Genomic DNA, 19,514 nt, shown 5'->3' on the forward strand with positions numbered 1-19,514 from the left:
AACTTTAGGCTTTTGAAAAATAACAGCCAGGCTATTAATGTATTTGTCAGGACTTCACCTTTTACCAGAAATCTCAGGACAGAGAAGGGCCAGCTGCCTATGGCTGGGAACCTGGAAAAGAGACTTACTGGACGAAAACCAGGTGACTGCCTTAGCCAAGTTATTCTCTCGTAGGTTTCTACTTCCCTAACGGTGCAGGTGAAGGTGGGATAGTGACCACACTGATGAGAGCCCACGGAAGCCACACTGAGTGCACCACAGTGAAAAAAGAATGACTTAAAAATGTCTCTCTTACTTCTTAATGCAATTATTTACACCCTGCCTTATTTTGAAAAAAAAATTGAGATGGGCTAAGAAAAACTGACACCACCATCTATAAACAGTAAGTGAAGGTGGTAACTCTGCCAGCAAGGCCGCTCTGAAAGCCACAGGCCTATGTAAGAAGGGCCAGGGCCAGGGCACTGGGTACGTGGCCGGTCCAGCATTTGTGCCCGTTCACCCCTGCTGCCCAGCCATCATTCAGAGGGAGAGAAGGAAGGGACAGGGCTGTTTGTGCTGCACTGTGGAGTAGAACTGACCACCTCTTTCTGTCTCAGAGGTGCTACTGTCCCCTCCTCTCCCAATTTCTCCATCAAAAGAGGGGCTGAGACGGCTGGGACAGCAGGCCTGGAGCAGGGGATCTGGGCAGCCTTCCTTGGGGGCCTGGGAGTCTCGGCTCCAGCTGGAGCAAGGAAGTGATGACCTTGAGCTCAGGGGAACTCAGAGACCATCTTACTGGACTAGAGGAGACAAAGGTTTGTGGACGTAATGAATTTCTCAAATTCCCTTGGTTTGGCCAAGATACACAGGGGTGGGCAGGCCTGCAGCCAGGGCTCTAGACTCCCTGTGCAGCTCGCCTGCCTGAGACCAAGGACACCCAAAAACACTGACTCTGCCTGACACCCACTGGCCGGCTTCTCCTCACTTCCTCCTTCCTGCCTTCCCTGGGAATGCCTCCTGCCTCCTTCCACAGAGCCTCTCTAGGCTGCGTTTTCACGTCCAGCTTCTCTCTCCTGCAACACTCTCCCTGCTGCCTTCCACTTCGCCTGGAGCACTTCAGGCCTCCCGGTGGAGATCACTGCACTCTGGTCTCTACCGATTAGGTAGCCGCTCTGCTCTCCACTCCCAAGGCCCTCCTTGTCACCACCCTCTGCCCTGTGCCCTGCCAGTGCTTTTGTTTCCCAGGATGGTAGTGATTACCGCTAAGGTAGTTTATCTGCAATTAGGAGATACCACCACTACGTCAGCAAGGCTTGGCGAACCACTGTCTTTGTGTATCCCTGTCTGAAACAATCAACACTTGTCCTGGTTAACATCCATCTGCCCCATTAGACCTTGGCCGGTTCACGCACAGGTGTACCTTGCCCAACCCAACCCCTCCCTTCCCAACTCAGTCCAGACACTCATGGTACCTGTGACCACAGAACAGAGAAGAAACAAAAGCTGCTGATCTTGATGAGCAGATTCAGTAGCTCATCAAACACAAGTCACTCTCCTAATAAGTGCCCTGAGCAGCTCTCTGAGTAAATAATAAACTTGGGTTATTTGGGGCCAGGGAGAGAGGGTAAGGTTACCCTCAAACACAGCAGAAAGACAAAAGGCTCGAAGGTGACATATCTGTTCTACTCTGTGTCACAGGCATATGACCTTTACAAATCACTCTTTTTGGTTTCCCCACATAAATACGCAATACGCAAAGGGAGTTAACCCTGGATATCCTGCCCACCAAGGTGGTATGTCTACCTCTACCTACAGACTGCTTCCCAAAGCCCACGTCTTTCTCTTATTCAGCTTTCCAAATATAAAGTTACAGCACTGACTACAGCTTCCAGTGCGCGCGCGCACACACACACACACACACGTACATACTCATAGAGCTCAACTCTATTTCCTTCGAACTCTCATACTCCACAACTTTATAAATTTAGGTTGAAAGTCTCGGCCTTAATGAATTTCTCAAATTCCCAGGGACCCATTAATTTCACACTCTGGCCTTCCAGTTCACTCTACTCTATGAGAATGTTACCTTGTCACCATACCAACTGCTTGTGGGAGTTTTAACAATGAGTGATGGGTCAATGAAATTGTGGGCAGAGAATTCCTTGGAGGAAAAAGGTGTTGGAAAGGAGTTCATTTCACTGAGACACAGAGTGGTGGCTATGCCCATGGGGTGGGCAGTGCGCTACATGGAGGACAGAAAGAGAGAAACAAGGCAGGTCCCGGCATGGCCCATGGACTCTTGCCTTCCTCATCGACAAGACAGGGATGATGACAATGCCTTCCTCATAAGGTGGCTGAAAGGGTTAAATGACAATGCATATTAAAGTGCCTGTGCCACAGGCCACCGGATGCCTACCCAATGGGAGTGCTCCACCCATCCACCTGTTAGCAGAGCCCACATCCTATTCCGACATTGAGATGGGCAGGCTCCATTCTCCCAGCTTCCCTTCCAGCTACAGCAAGGCTACGTTACCTCCCCTTGGGTCAGTGGGACCTAAGAGAAGGCCACAGGAAGGCTCTGGACAAAGATTTTCCTTTTTGATAAAAGTACACATGCAAGTAAACATTCCCCTTCCTTCCAACATGAACATTCTCTTATAATTAGAAAGTGCTAGAAGCTCTGGAAACCATTCCACAGGCCGAGAAAGAGAAACCAGGAGAATCTCAAGAGCCAGGCTTGCCCAAAGCCCCAATACCAAGAGCTGTGGAATACTCCACTCCCCAACTTTTTGTCATGTGTATTTACTCTTATTGCTTAAATCACATTGAGTGTGATATTCTATTATTTGCAGCCAAAAGCATTCCTAATGCAGTACAGGCATCACTTGCTTTATTGCACTTCACAAATAATGCATTTTTTCACACTGAAAGCAAGACCCTCCAAGAGCAAAAAGATTACAACTCACTGAAAGCTCAATTATGATTATCCTTTTATTAGCAATAAAGTGTTTTAATTAAGGTATGTAAAATTTTAGGTGTAATGCTATTGCACTTAATAGACTACAGTATTGTGTAAACATAACTTTTATGTGCTCTGGTAAACAAAAAATTTCACGTGGCACACTTTATTGCAGTGGTCTGAAACTGACCCTGCAATATCTCTAAGGAATGCTTGCATTTAATGCTCAGTAAATACACTAAAGCCCATTTCTATGCCAAACGAGAAACAGAGATGTCCTAAAAGTCCAACATGGGAGTCTTGCCTATTTATAGTCAGAGAAAGCCTTAGTGAAGATAGAGATCTTACAAAGCAGATCTAGAAGCAGAAGACCTCCTTGATGGTCATCAACAACAACCAAATACCAGTTGCAGTACACTGTAAAAAGATGGGGCAGTACACCAGACTTCGAGGTGGTGCCCTGTCCCACCCCCTGAGGCTAGCCCCAGCTGTAAATCCAGCAACTGAAACTGAGGATACGCAGGTGTTTGGTCAGCTAGACCAGCACACCTGTGGAGCTCATGGCTCCAGACAAAAAGACCATGTTAAGTTCTGATACCGATGGGGAGGACTCCCTGGGGGAGGTGGCAGAGAGGGTGACGATGCTGTGGAATCATGTGTAGGCACTTGGGAGACACTGGTGAATAATGCCAGTGGTCCAATTCACTACTCGACAAGTAGTAAATGCTAAACAAGACTGAACACAGCCAGCAAAACTGTAATGTACTGGGGCCTGGGCACCAATTCCTTCAGGCCTCTGGGGAGTCAGTTCCTTCTGTTTGGAAAATCTAAAAACAGTCACAAAAACTAATAGTGACACATACATCCAGGGGGAGGAAAAAAGGCTTTTTCTGGCGGGGGGTGGGAGGGTGCTAGTTTTTTGCCTATATCAGGCTTTCCCAGAAGCCTTAAGCATCCCCAGAATGGCTGGAGGTGAACATGGGCATGTCACCCTCAGAAGTGCTGAGGTGCTTGACTCTGTGGGATGGGAAGTTTTGGAGGAAGGAGCGAGCAAGAACAAAGGCAAAGGCTCCCCGGTTTTGCTTATCATGCAGCACATAAGGTCACGCTGGCTAGAATGAAACTCAGAAATCACACAACCCATAACTGCCCTTCCTGCCTGCCTTGCACACGAGAGGTATGGCAGGATCAAAGGTGAACAAGAGAATCACTTCAGCTTCTGAACTGTCCTTGTTTCCCCAAATCTGGCATGGTACCTTCTAGGGCAGAGGCTCTGCCGAGGGCATGTTTATTGCAGCAGTGGCCCCCGTTTCTGCACTTGGCAGAACTATTTCATCCTTCTCTACTTAATAATGCCTTCCTCTCCACATAGCTACATACTCAGAAAGCATAAAGGCAGCACTGTAGGTAAAAGAAAACTTGAGGACCCAAGGGGTAAACCTTCTTAGAAAAGAAGATGAAAAGGAAGAACTGAGAAACCCAAAACCGCAAAGTGCAAAAACATCACCATTCTCCAAACTACCTGCAGCCCCATGCAGACTACCTAGATCCTGTAATCTATTATTAACAGGAAAAATAATAGATTTTCCCTGCATCGCATATACAAATGTGTTCTGTTAGAATGAACCTTAAAAATGACTGCCTAGGCTACAGGACTCCCTACTGGTGGTGTAGGCAACCTACTGGGGACCTCACACACTCACTGACCTGCTCTGGAGCACTGCCTTTCCTCTAGGCTGAGCCTGTGGTCTCTAGCAAAGGGGACTCACTCTAGAAGGAAAAAGCTTTGCTGAAACAAAGCAACCTCTTTACAAAGGAGACCTAATTAGTTGTGCTGTGCAAATGGAATATTATACAGTAGCAGCCAGTGTTTCTGGTGGCTAAATTCAAAGGCTGAAATTAATCCCACCTAGAGGTCTGATTCCTGCTATACTTAGAATGAATGGCTCTTCTCAAAGGGAAAGACTTAAGCGTTCAGCCCAATTTAGTGGCTGTAATATTTGCAGAAGGAAAATAGGTGGGTTGTTTTAAGGTCTAGCCTGCCTTTATAACCACCACAGTAGGATACTAAGACAGTGGACCTCAAATTTATTTGGAAACCAGGGCATTTGGGGAATAACATCAAACATTTACAAACATAGAAACTAGAAACTAAATGATTAACAACAGATATAACTATATCAGATGGAAATGAGGGAAAATCAAACCTAGAAGCACAACTGTGTTAACATAGAGGGAAGGAGATGGACAGGGAGGGGGAGAGGGGGAGAGAGGGAGGGGGAGGGGGAGAGAGACAGAGAGAAAGAGAGCGAGTGTGAGACAGACCAGTGAGTGGACTGAGCTTTGTTTCTTACATTTTACTTGTTGCTGTTTAATCATTTTATTTCTAGCTAGTGTCTGCCAGCAGCCATGCATTAGTGTGTTCCAGAATTGTAAGAAACATTCATGAACAAAAACTTCAATGAGGATGTTCTGGACGCCAGTTTTACTTGTTCTGAAACCTGGTCAAACGCTGCCATTTCTTCCTGTTAGAGCCAGAACATGCCTCAGCCCCCGTCTCAGAACCCAGGAGTAGAGCATGAAAAACAGGTCTGCAGAGGCACGACCCTCGGTTAATAAGGTGCATTCTGTCCTGGGCAGCGACAGCACTTCTTGTCAGAATCCTTTGTGACAAATACAACCCCGACCTCGTCCCAGTACAAAATCCCGGTTCCTCTGGCACTTAAGAGCACCTTCTCCAAGTGCCCAGACAGACTCTCCGGCAGTCTCCGGACACAGCTCAAATGAGAGATTCTACAGGAGCGCCCCTGGAGGGCTCCAGGGGTTCCATGGCCAGAGTAGTCACCATGAGCCAGTAGCTACTTTTAACAATTTTCCAAAGCAAAGCCACGTCAGCCTGGCTCTGGAATGATGGGGCTTTGATGGCGCTGCGTCTGCAGTGGACCAGAGCAGTCCCACCGAAATGCCTGGCTTGGCTCAGGCATGCTCTTGGCCCACCGTCTTAGGGATGTAGGGGACGGCCGTGCAGGCAGGATGGTGGTCAGGTTGCGCCCATCCCTTCAGCATAAAGAAATTGTCCCACCTCTCTCTTGGATTTTTAAAAAAGATTTCATTTATTTATTTTTAGACAGAGGAGAAGGGAAGGAGCAAAATATCAATGTGTGGTTGCCTCTTGCGTGCCCCCAACAGGGGATCCAGGCAGCAACCCAGGCACATGCCCTGACTGCAAATCAAACCGGCGACCCTTTGGCTTCTGGGCTGGCACTCAGTCTACTGAGCTACACCAGCCAGGGCTCTTCCTTGGATTTTTAAAGAGCTGGGCCCCACCCTCATTCATGGACTGTGCTAACTGGTACCTTGTCAAGAAATGGTATTTGGAAAAAAAAAAGTTATGGAATGAGATGCTTCTCTGTGCCTGTGTTTTCTCATCCATAAAATGGGAATACTAAGGGCTCTCACCTCATGGGATTGTTGTGGGGATTGAATGCACTATTTTCTGTAACACACACAGACCAGTGAGGCCGCTGCTTCTTAGTAATATTACTATTGTTACGGTTTTATCCCAATCTATCCATTCCTTTACATCAGTGTTTCCCAAGTATTCATTCACATGGCACTGTCCTAAACTTGCTGTTTTCACTATTGTTCATTCAGTAGTTTTCTTTAAGCTGAAACTCTTTCTACTAATATTTATTTTGAAAGGGAATTATATACCATCACAGCAAATGTAAAATAGAATTCTCTGTTATAACTGGAAAGCAAATGTTAAAATAAATACAATGAAAACAAGTAATTGATTAAACTCAAGTCTGCTGCCTGCCAAAGGCACCAATCCTGAGCCTTCCCCGTCTTTGCTGAAAAGGAAGAGCAGAGGGTGTAAGGCACAGTGACGACTCAGAGACGTGTTCCTCTGGGTAATCACAAGCAATGACAGAGCTGAAAAGCGCATGGCCTTCTCCCTGCAGAATTTGTACTGAACGTCCAAGCTCTGTCTTCCTGAAACCAGGCAAGCACATGTAAAGCCTTCTGGTCTCCCTCCACTCCGGGAGACCTTTCCGGAGCGTCGCCATCCAATGAACTCTCTGCGGGGATGGAAGTGCTCTAGGTCCGTGCTGCCGGTGCAGCAGCCCCAGCTGCACACGGCGCTCAAGCTCTTGAAATGTGGCTAGTGTGCCTGAGGAACTGAATTTGAAATATCACTCAATTTTAATTAGTTGCAATTTAAACTGCCACAGGTGGCTACTGGTTGTCATATTGGGCAGCAAAGGTTTACTGAGGAAACTACATGTGCTGATCCTGCTATCTTGGCTCTTCAAGTGAACTTATGCTCATCTCCAGGTTATGCCCTTGTTTCTGTTGAGGGAGACCTTAGAAAACCAGACGGGGACTGGTCCTGGGGATACAGTGGGGACCACCTACAACACCCGGCATTACTGTTTAACGTGAAGCCAGGGGTGGAGACTTCTTTTAAACCTCCCTTTGAGGAAATGATCATTTTCTTCTCATTAGCAATGGAGTTATTCAAAATAGTCACATGTCCATTGGCTGTCAGGACATTCACGGGAAATTCAAATGTCAGTGAGAGCAACTGTGTGGAATTTCATGAGAGCTATATATAATTTCCACTGTTTTCTTAATGGAAATACTCTTAGCTTATATTTTCTCTGACTCCACTATTTCTAACTTCTATTTTATTGTTCTTTTCTATGAGTTCCTCTATAAATGATTTTTATGGAATTATACAGGGTGCATTTTTAATGAAGAAAAATAATGTCTAATGCTACCAGTATTTTGAATGAGTCACCTTTTATCCAATATCATTTATGATTTATAAAAGAAAAAGAAACAAGAAAAAACATTGCAACAAAGCTTTTCTAAGATGCTTCAAAACTCATGCTCAGATTTTGCTCTTGAGGCACCAAGCAGAAGCACCATGAGCTAAAAGGAGAAAAACAATTGCATTCAAGAGGCACTGCTTCATCCATCTCAACATTAAGATTTCAGAGAGAGCCCAAGCCACAGGCTGCAGCTCTCTGGGAGACGGCAGCGCTGCCAGGCCTATGGCTGGATGAAACAGGGCCATGTCCTCTGAGCACTGGAACGCCCTGAGAGGAGTGGAGGGGGACGGCGTGGCTGGAATGCCACTGTGACCGCTATGGAAACCATGTCCCAGGCAGTGGCATATTGTCTCTGCCCATCTCATTCCGTAACTGACTTTCAGAAGCTCCAGCCTGCCAAGTCACTTCCAGGGGTGAAGGCTGAGCAGAAGAGTCCAAATGTAGGTGAAGGAAATCTCTTAAATGATACCACCTTTTCACTGAACTATTAAAAAAAGAAAAAAGAAAAGCTATCTGCTTTACTTTTCTCATCCTCAGCTTTGTGATGACTGCAAAGAAGAACTTGAAGGGCATTAAAATAAGAGAAAGTCTGCTTGTTGTTTAGAATGTGGGATAAAAAGAGAAAGAAAGACAAAATATTCAGATATCTGTCATATCTAATTCTCTTTTTAAAGAACTGATAGCAACATAAAATAATAAGATAAAATGACCTTCTGGAGCAAGCTTTTTTGCCAAAATCATCTGTCCATAAGGTTTTAGGTAAGATGTGTGTGTCATACTTATACTCATTCCTCGATAACACATGTCCACCACCAGACCTGCTGCCAGAGTCCAAACATGGTGATCATTTTGGAAGACAAGAGATGAATGTCAAGTGGCTATTGGGCACTATATAATTCTAATGCTGATAAGTTTTCCAAGGTAAGTATTACTATTATTTGCATTTTACATATGAGATAGCTAAGATTTACTTAACGCCACAAAATTGAAACCAGGGCTTTTATTTCCAAGTCCAAAGTCATTTTTTTCACCATCCCAGTCTCTGGGGAAAATATCTTATTAGCTGAGGAGACTTCTTCAATGAGTCAATTCCCCACTAAGAGAAATGGTAACAAAATTAAAAGATTTTTTTTTTTTTGCCCTGGGCAGGTGGCTGGAGCATCCTCCTCTGCACCAAAATGTTGCAGGTTCAGGTTTAAATATCAATAAGGGCACATATCTAGGTTGTGGGTTCGATCCCCAGTCAGGGCACATATAGCAGGCAACCAATCAATGTTTGTCTCTCACACCAATGTTTCTTTCTCTCTCTCTCTCAACAATAAGTATATCCTCAGGTGAAGATTAACAAAACTCATGGTTTTTTACCGAGCTCATGGGAAATAAAAACAAAACTTAATGAAAATTGTTGTGATACAAAAAGACAGTAGAACTGGAAGCAGCTATGAGTCAGAGTTGAAAACCAAACAGTCCCAGGACAAGTGAACACCAACAGTTGGAAACACCAACAGGAAATCAGGATCCAAGGCAAAAAAGGACAAAAAGAAAGACAAACCGAAGATCATTAGGTGGGGCTGGAAGAGGCATCAGAAAATCAGAGAAAAGATGGAAAGCTGGGGTCCCAGTTGTTGAGGCAAAACCGCCTTCATACCTGACGAAGGTCCCAGACACTCATCCCCACCCAGTGGGTGGCCATCTCTCCCCTAAGGGGGTAGAGGAGATGTTTGCAGTTTTCACTTGCCAACTACTTGATGTTCCTTCTTTGGAGAGAATAACGTGGTTTACATTTGGGGAGCCCCATCTCCTTTCTCAGACACATGGTCACACAAGGTCTACTCCAACCCAGTGCCCACAGTGGTCTGTGATCCCAAAACCTGGCCAGTCACAGAAGTCTATCACCCAATCTGAAGGTGTAGGGATGGGTTGGAGATCTAAGACAGACCCGTAAGAAATGCTGGGGACTTGGTTGAAACCACCATAATAGGCTCAGAGTCTGGTGTTGCTGGGAGCCATCCCATCAACCCATGGAAGCCAGCCCAACAAGGATGCCTTGGCAGAAGAAACAGGAGATGGCAGCAGATCCCTGAACACAGGACCAGTAGTCATTCCTGAGGCCAGATTTGTGCCTGGACTTTTCCATTGCAAACAGAAGCCAACAAATCCCATTTCTGCTCAAGCGGTCTGAGCTGAGGGGTCATGGTCTGACTAAGAGGACTAACTAGCATGAGAAGCTCCACCCTGCTCCCTGCAGTCTGGTGAAGGACCAGTTCCTCAGGGGCAGGGCAGCTGGAATACGCACCGGCACTCCACTACCAGGAGGAAAAAAGCCCCACAGCATAGCACACAAGGGTCCACTTGCCCCAGGCAGTGAGGCCCACCAGAAAACCAGGTGCTTACCTGGTACACATGGAAGGCATTCGCTGCTTTGCCCCGGAGAAACACAGATGGGATCCAGACATTGATCAGCGCCCGGTTCGATCTGACCAGAGGGAAAATCAAAATTGGTCATTTAAATTTACAAAAAAGGGGGGGCTATCTCTTCCTCTAAGAGGCATTATGCACAAACAATTTATGACATCTCTAGCATGTAACAGTAAAGGGCCAGTGTAAGTCTCATTACTTGGTCCCACAAATTATTTTTAAAGGACTTAGATATATGCATGTGTGTGTATTTTTAAATTTCTCTATCGAGTTTGTATTTTGGAATGAGAAAGCGCTGCTCTCCAGTTCTGAGCAACCATGGCTTACAATTTCTATGAACCTTGGTTTGCTCATCTGAAGAAGGGGATAATAACCAAAAAGCCCTGGTGAGACTGGAAGGGTCATGTGTGGAAATGCCCATGGGGTCTCTGGAGCAGCCAGAGGGGCGTCCTGTTGTGAGGTGAGACTCCATGAGAGACCTCAGGAGACCAACGGCCATGGATGTGAGAGTGACAGCTGCTGGGTGGGGGCACCAAAGAGGACAAGGCAGGGTGCCAGGAAGCCAGGCGCAAGGAGCCCTCTTTCAACCTGTCCACAAACAAAAGCTTCGTGTATGGCTCAAATGAAATAAGATTTAAATTCAAATACAAACTCCTTTACCAAGTACCTAACAACTTATGGCTCCGTGCTTTTACACATATTATCTCAGTTAACCCTCACAGGCTATTTAAGGAACTTTCAAGGGTTATTTTGGTTCTGTGACAGGTTTGCCTTCTGTGAAGACTTTAAACTGAACTTATGAGTCACTGGGTGCACACACCCACCACCACTGCCACACTTCTACCAGGCTGGATCCGGCTCAGGAGGACCTGATAGCTTAAGTGAAAGAGCTAAAACCTCAAAGATTAATCGTAACAGCTATCAAAACAGTGCTGTGCAATTCTGGAAGGGCTGGAAGGTTCTAGCTCTTGCCTCTGCTTAGAGCTGTTCCAGGGCTTAACACTTAACACTTTTCCCCAAGTTCTCGTTCTCTCTAAAGAGCAGCTCATAAAAATTCACCAGCCTCCTGTACTTGAAACTTGAGATGTTGATCATGGAAGATTCCATGACTCAATATGTCTCACAATCTTTAGAATAAAAAGCATTTTATTTCCACAAAGAAATAGTCCTCTCCTGAAGCAGCATTTCTCCTGAGCTCTGAGCTGAGGTGCTGACCTCCTTCGTTGGGCAAAATAAGCCCTATTGATCACTTCCCTGGGCTGCAAATACAAACTGCGATTCTGAGCCACCAAATTGGTTTGTTTATCTAATGACAGTCTTCTGTAAAGGTCCCTGGAATTATACAAGTGCCTGAAGTGCTCCCCTGTCAAGGTATGGGGGTGGTGCAGGAGTGTAACTAACACTCTGGTTTCCATTAACCTTTCTGGATTGCTAAGGGCTGGACAACCTCCCAGGCTACTGCAAGGTCACCCCAACTGGGTTAAACATTTCTCCCTTTCAAAGCATTTGCCACACTGTATTAGAACCAATGTTTTCACAGCCATCTGCCTCCTAGATATTTACTCATTCTTTTGTTTGTTCGCTCATGCATTAAACAAGAATTTCTTGAGAACCTACCATGTGTCATGTGCCAGATACTATTCTAGGTACTAGAGATAAACCCGTGAAGAAAGCGGATACAGTCCCAGCCCTCATGGAGTGTGCATTTTAATGAGGGAGAGACAAATCCCCATTAAAAATATTCCACTGTGGTTGTAGAAGACATTTTGTATGAATTCCGCCTTAACAAGATTTGTTTTGTGGCCTAACCTATGATTTATCCTGGAGAATAGTCCACGTTCACTTGAGAAAAGGCTGCTGTTTGGTGGGCTGTTCTACACATGTTTGTTAGATCTAACTGCTCCACAGTATTATTTGAGCCTTCTATTTATTCTATTTATTCACAGTATTATTCTAGTCTTCTTACTAGTCTCTCTAGTGATCCATTCCATCATTGACAATGAGGTGTCGAAGTCTTCAACTATTAGCACAAAACTATTTTCTCTTCATTTCTGCCCATTTTTTACATGATATATTTTGAGTCTCTATTGCTCGGTGCATAAATGTTTATAGTTGTCACACAGAAGTTATTTAATTATCAGTGTGGTGGGTGCTACCAAGGAACACCAGCTCTGAGGAGAGAGAACACCACGGGGTCCTACTTCTCTCAGAAAGCAGGGCTCGGGCAGGGCTTTGGGGACGCTGAGAGGGAGCCAAGCCGGGTCAGGAGAGGCTGAGTCAGGAAAGGTGCTTCCAGCAAGGGGGTTAACATTTGTGAAGGGCCCAGAGTCTAGACCAAGACTGCGTGGGTCTGAATCCTGGCCCAAACCTGCCATCTGCAGACAATATTGGTGTCACAGAGTTGTTGCAGGGACTGACATGCCTAGTATAGAGAAAATGCTATGGCAGTGTGAGCTATGAAAATAAAATAATGATCCTGAGAGCAAAGACCAAGTGAGTTAGAGATGTCGAGTCAGCCAGGGTGGCTGGTGTGCAGGGAGGGGCAGGAGAGGGCGGGGGGGAGAAACCGGAGGTCGGCAAGGGCCTTCACGGCAAGCTACGAGGAAGATCTGGGGCTCCGTCCCGAGGCAGAGAAACAGCATATCCCTCTGGCATTAATGGAGATAAGCAAACCAGTGGGGGGAGGCTGCAAATCTCTGGGTGAGAGATGATATGACTGGACAGGCAGAGGCTGCTTGAGGGCTACGGCTTATTCATCCCCTCCATCAAGGACCTGACACGACACTGGCCTGCAGTAGGTACCTGATAAATTCTTACTTTAATAATGAGTCCCTTCTCATCACAGCTGACATGTCTCTAGGATTCTCCTGTATAGCTTTCATCTGTCTTCTCAGTTTGTCCCCACCTGGCCCTCTACCAGGCTACCATTCCATAGTCCTCTTCATGCTGTACTCACCCCACTCATGGACCCACGGGAAGCTAACTCACCTCTGATTCCCCTCTTTCACCTTTAACCACATTGACCTCCTCATCCTACCAACCTAACTGCTGCCTTTACCTCCACTGCATCCACCCCAGCACTGAGAGGCCTCCTAATGTCCTCCATGGTTCTCATAAGCTCACTCTAGTCGCCACCGTGACCCTTCAGGGCTGGTACTATGACTTTCATCTTATGAAAGTGTGGAAACTCAGACCTAGAGAGGTTAACTGGTTTGCCCAAGGTCACAGTAATGTGAGGACTGTAGCTAAGATTTCAATACAGGCCAGCCTAGCTCGGACTCAAGGCTCTGTCCCATGCCCTGCCCTCTTTCTCCAGAAGTGGGCTTTTCCCAGATGACACCTTTTTTCAGGAGGCTGGACCTTCTTCCACTCTGTGCAAGTGAATAAGAGAGGCGGGAATTCTGCCTGGCCTTAATCCAGGACCCCCTCCACCTTTTTTTACCAGCCACATGAAATTATCTATTTGAAAACCAAGACAACCTGATCAAAAATAGTCAGTCTGAAGACCAACTAAATCCCTAAGGGGTCATTAGCAGAGGCAGAGGGAAGAATTAAATCCAATCAAAAATTGGACCAATGTACTAAACTACTGTTGCTTCCAATAACCTGGGGGTTATAAACTCAGTTTGTTACAGGAGATACACAGACAATGAAATGAGTGCTGGGCTAGAGTCAGACAATAGGGAGAGGTGGGGACTGCGGGTAGCTGAGGAGCACTTGCCCTGTAAGAAGGAGGCAGCTGCTGCTCGGCTCTGACTGTGGCCTTGTAGGGCTCTGAGTCTTCTTTCAAAGAAAATAGAGAAATTTAAATTTCTTGTGATATCTTCCAACTCTTAAATGTCAGCCAAAAAAAAAAAAAAAAAAAAAAAAACCCCATGTTTTTCAATACTGAAGGGGAAACATAAAACACCTCTGAAGGCCAGACTTGCCCAGCAGGAGAACAGTTTCCCTCCTTTACAATAACCAAACCAGCCTGTGCAGATTTAAACAGTGATTTCTGTTCTCTGGGTGGGCCTTCTGGGACTCAAGCCAAACTGCAGAGTCCTATTCCAAAGGGCCCCTCATAAGCAGACTCTGTGGACTTACATTTCAAAATCCGACAAACTCTGGTCTTCGGATGTTTGACTCAAATCTCCAGGCACCTGCCATCAGGAGAGGGAAAAGGGAGAAAGAAAACACATCATAGTTACCGTGGTTTGCATAATCATAAAAGAATCCTGCCTGCCTCTCCGTGAACCCTGAACACTTCCTGTTCAGATAGAGGTGAAAAAACAGTTGCTAGCAAACAGTGAGAGACTCTGTGGAAGGAAGGTTAGAGACGGTGTTGCAGGAATAAAACTATGCCATCATGAGAGGTCTCAATTATTTTTACGGAAAAGGCACTGTTAATCCTATTGAGATAATCACAGGCGTGTAAAACCATGTAATTTTGGAGCTGTAAAGGCCTAGTTAAAATCTGAGATGCAAGACATCAAATGTACAGCAGAAAAAAATATCCATTGTCACCAAGATGAACATCACGCACACAGACGCACCCAATGCATAAATACAAACAGGCAATACCTTCCCCACAGTGGCTCCATTCTATCCCCCTCCGAAGGTGTAAGTGCTTCAAGGCATGAGGACGTGGTTCCTCTTCTGACCCAGAAGGGCCACACGAGAACATGAGCGAGTGAAAGAAACTAAACTGCTTGAAGCGATGGCACCTATTACATAAAGCAGACAGCAAAATGGCCAGCACAAGTTGATGCTCAATAAATGGGGATGACATGATTGCACCCAGAGAATGCATTTCCTTTTGTGGGCTGATCAAATCTGAACTGTTTGGAGCTTAAGAATGTGGATCAAAACTAAGAGGAACCAAGTGGGACAGAGAAGGGTGCAGGGCAGTGAGGGAAAGGGAACTGCTGTTCACACTTGGCACCTGTCAGCGATTTCGGATGATCAGTTTTCATCAGTCCGGATGGCAAAACCAAAGGTGGGGATCACCCCCCTCACCCTTACAGATGAGAGTGAGGCTCAGGGGGGCTGTAAAAGCTGCCTGCTGTCACATGTGTAGGAAGTGGATGTGAGTCCAGGTCCATCCAATTTCAAAGGCTTTTCTGCTACAAACCCTCCCAGACAGAGGAAAAGCCAGCTGAAAGGTAAAGGGAGAAGGTGAGACTTTTAGCCAAAAGTCCTGCCCTTACAGTGGTTCAGAAGACACAAGAAGGTACCCCTTAAACAGTAGGTTCCCTTAAGAGGCAGGAGAGTCCAGTGATCATGGAGCCTGCACCCTGGGGGCACGTGGCTCAGGATCAAATGCCAGCCCTACTTCTTCCCGACTGAGAAAATCACTTGATTTCTCTGTGCCCCACTGACCTCATCTGTAAAATGGGTGTAACAGCAGTAATAGTCACAGGTTATGCTGAGAGCAAAGTGAGTCAATACCTGTAGAGAATGCAAGACAGTGCCTGGCAGGTAGAAAGGATTCGATAACTGATTTGTGCACTCTAATAATGAAATAACAATTATCGAGAAGTAAGAGCAGTATGTCATGCTATCCTTGGCATTAGACGTGAATCTGTCCTGCCAACCCAAGGGGTCTCTCCCGCCTCATCCGTGGCAGCCCAGAGGCAGAATGACCCAACCTGAACTCTCTATGGATATGTGGAGCTAAGCGATTAAATTGGGCTCCAGGCAGCAGACTTTGCTAAGACACTGCTTTTGAGAAATTCCATCAAACCCACAAGGAGGAAACATGCACAGCCACTTAAAAAAACTTCATTTTCAAATGATTAGGAACTTCTGAGCTGGGGTGGGGGTCCAGCATGGCCTTACTGTTAAGGTGACTGTCATTTTGTGTGGGCGACTGTGAGGAGAGATGGTATAATCCACTAGGAAAGCTGTGAGGCTGTGTGTACCAAGATCCTTCGACCCAGAATCTCACTCCCAAGAACTTATCTAGAAGAAACAATCAAAGACACCAACATTTATACCAAAGGTCATTCTCTTTCTAATGCTTAGAAAAGTAAAAAAAAAATGCAAACAGCCCAGAGGTCCAACTACAGAGGGGTGATTCAAGAAAACAGCATGTCTGAATAAGATGGCCAAGTTAAAACTGGGGTGCACACACTCTCATGAGGGTACAAGCACAGAAATAATTCTGCAAAGGTATATAAGAAAATAGTAACAGTGGCTATCATCGATAACAGGTTAAGGATGGGATTAGGAGAAAAAAGGCTTATTTTTAATTTGCTATCTTTCTGTAAGATAAAAAAAGAATAACTTTTGAAATGCTTTTAAAAACATGAAACATGCTATTGAAGAATAAGATAGCATTCCGTGTGCTGTTTTAAAAAGAGCTCCAAGGCAGATCACCAAGTGAAAGCAAAAGCCTGTGCAGTGGGTGGCTCTAATACACTATTCTGGCTGCAAACAGGGAGACCTAAGAACATCTAAGTTGTATTTGTTTGTCTTGCATTAAGAAGCTTTAGCAGGTAAGTTTAAGACACCAATGAAAGGGGCAGCCTGTGGGCACTGGGGGTGAGGGCCCAGGCAGTTGGTGCATGGTGTTGGGAGTGAGGCTATATATTGAACATCCTTTTATATTATTTGCTTTTTTAAAATAATGCACTACCACCCCAAAATTTAAATAAAAATGTATACTCCCACCAAGAGTGCTTTTGATCAATTTTTAATGGCATAGAAAAAAAGCTCCTGGTCCCTGTTTAATAAAAAGCTGCTATGGACTGCAACCACTCTGTGTGATTCCAAACATAACTCACAATGCATGTGAATCAACAGAGAATGAAACAGATCCGAAAGGTGACAGGGGGAGCTCTCTGAGAGAGCAGTCAGAGGAATTGGATTATGCATTTGAACAACGAGAATGCATTAACTGTGTAACCACAAACAGATGCACGCCATGTATTAAGTATGCGTCATATCGCTACATAAAGTAAATAATACATTTTTCTAACTCCTTCCCCCACCAATGCACTTGGCTAGAATGCAGAAAGCCAGATGGGAGAGACTTTGTCTTCAAATGCTCTTATGTATCAGCGAAGGAAAAGGGCAAAGGAAGGCCCTGAAGGCACACCACCTTCCAGACACCAGCTCCTTGATGAAGTGGGAACCTGGTGGAAAAGGCCAAGACTCTAGAGCCCTCTCTGGTGGGCCATAGGGTGGCTTTCAGTCTCCAGTCTCCAGTCTCCTCTGAGCTTCCCCTTCCACACCTGCATCCGTCCTGGCAGGGTAAGAGGATCAGATGCAGTAAACACATAGAGGAGGGACCGTGAAGACACCAGCTGCACCATATGCCCATCGTCACCTGGAAGCGCGGCCTCATTTCAGACTGGAAGTGAACCGAGCTCATATCCAGGAAATCTCCCTCGCAAGAAGGAAGTTTCTGACTGTGTCAACCCCAGGAAGCAGAAGGGGAAGGTGACCAAAAGGACAAAAGCAGAAGACAAAGTGGGATTTTTAAGGACAGACATCACCTTACAATGATGAGAACAAAGAGCCTCTTCAAAAATGATTATTTCTAAGAAGAAGGCATTTTCCTGACAGATGGGTCTTTCCTCAAGATGCTGATTCTTAGGGAACCTTTAGACAGTGGATATAAGTATCTGAGAGTTGTTAAATCCTTCCAACTTCGAAGCTTTTCTCCTAACTACGTGGTATTAATGGCATTGGCAAGCCAGGAGACTTGGTGTGTCTTTGTGTGTCTACAGACTTTGTGTGTCTACAGGAGCTCTGGAGAGGCTGGCTGGAAAAAGAACCTGTGAACTTTCTGACCTCGTGGAATGTATCTGGAAAGTCAGGCCAGGCTCAACAGCAACTGCATGATGATAATCGGTGGCCACATTCATTAAATATCTGAAAAATTTGTCTTTTCTTGCTATCTGCACAGATTGGTGCTAGATACCACCTGGGGTTTACAGTAATCATCCAGGTCTTACTTCATACTCTGGCAGTAAAAGAAGTGTGAAGCAGAGAGCATTTTATCAGAAAAATCAACTTTCTGCTGATATTGGCCACAAACATCCCTCGTGAGTTCCCGAAGCCCCAGGAAATCTGGAGGACGCAGCTCTGAGATGCAGTCCTCTCTTGGATTCACCCTCCACATGGGGCATCAGGAAATGATTGGCAGCACAGTTGTCTTCATTCACTTCTTCTTGACCCACGGAGCAGGCAGCTCTCCATCGGGCCTGTGGCCTGGGAAGTCATGTGGCAGAACGTGGGTACGGGAAAAGGCAGAGCCCCTTACTGGGGAAATAGAGCCACCAAGAAGCCTGGATCCTCATGAAGCAAGCAGCCCGGGTGCTGCACACACAAGGACTGGAGGGATAGACAAGACCCACCAAGAATCAGCGTCTGGGCTGCAGCACGAAGAAGTTCCCACAATCTGTCCTGACAAGAGCAGCCACCTCACAATGCCAGTGTGGAGCTCAGACACTGGGCCATCCTGACACTCTGATCAGGAATTCCTCAAACCTGGGAAGAGGGTTCAAATACTCGAGGTTCTGCCACAAAGAATGACAAGTGTTCTAAATAAAAGGGAGAATGGGAGGAAAGAATGAAAGGAAGAAGAAAAGAAGAAGAGGTAGGGAGGCATGGGAAGGAAGGAGGGAAAGACAGAAAGAAAGAATCAGTCCACTTGCTGATTCTGCCAACAGGAGAAGGTCTGGGGCAAAACTAGCCCACCTCCCATGGGCAGATCAGGGCCCAGGCAGGCGTGGCAAAGGAGGATAGGGCTCTCTCCCCTTCCTTGGAGATGCCTGCACTTCCGGTCCCGAGAAGTGTGCAGACACATCAACGTCACCATCACCAAAGGCTTCCTGCTTTACACAGTGCTTTCATAGAGGACAACTTTCTCACATCCTCCTCCACACAGCCCTGGGGAAGTGGCATCACCCCCATTTCACAGGTGAGGAAAAGAGCGATGAGCATGAACGAACAGGAAGCAAAGATGCTGTGAGCCCCACCCAGATCTTCCAGCCCATGGTCCCTCAGCAGCCTCAGCCTCAGTGACTCTAGGCAGAGAAAGCGCACAATCCCATCTGATACCCCAGAGGACAGCCAGCACCGCCTGCCCGTGAATGAGCGCACCACCTTGGGTGTCCAGCTCAGTTGGGCCCCAGGTGACTGACGCCCCAGCTGACATGTCATGATGTGGCATAACCTCCCATCAGAGCCCAGTCAGCCCACAGAATCATGAGAGATGAGAAAATGGACTTTTTTTAAGCCATTAAGTTTTGGGGTGGTTTGACATATAGCAATAGATAGTCCCAAAAGTAACTCGTTCAAGGTCATCCACCTAGTAAATGACAGAGGTG

General features: G+C 46.0%; 1 protein-coding gene across 2 annotated transcripts in view; it reads right to left on the reverse strand.

Moving 5' to 3' along the window:
• The window catches only part of SNX29 (sorting nexin 29), a 560,470-nt gene that overhangs the window by 148,849 nt on the left and 392,107 nt on the right, over window positions 1-19,514 (reverse strand). For both annotated transcript variants that reach the window (XM_037068993.1, XM_037068994.1), the window contains 2 exons: window positions 14,281-14,336; window positions 10,171-10,252 (listed from right to left, as the gene is read on the reverse strand). In XM_037068993.1, the coding sequence (XP_036924888.1) occupies window positions 10,171-10,252; window positions 14,281-14,336 (138 nt within the window). The remainder of the gene's footprint in view (window positions 1-10,170; window positions 10,253-14,280; window positions 14,337-19,514) is intronic.

Source organism: Sturnira hondurensis, unplaced genomic scaffold, assembly GCF_014824575.4.
Source record: "Sturnira hondurensis isolate 20B ecotype Veracruz unplaced genomic scaffold, ASM1482457v3 Scaffold0018337, whole genome shotgun sequence".
Classification (NCBI taxonomy): Eukaryota; Metazoa; Chordata; class Mammalia; order Chiroptera; family Phyllostomidae; genus Sturnira; species Sturnira hondurensis.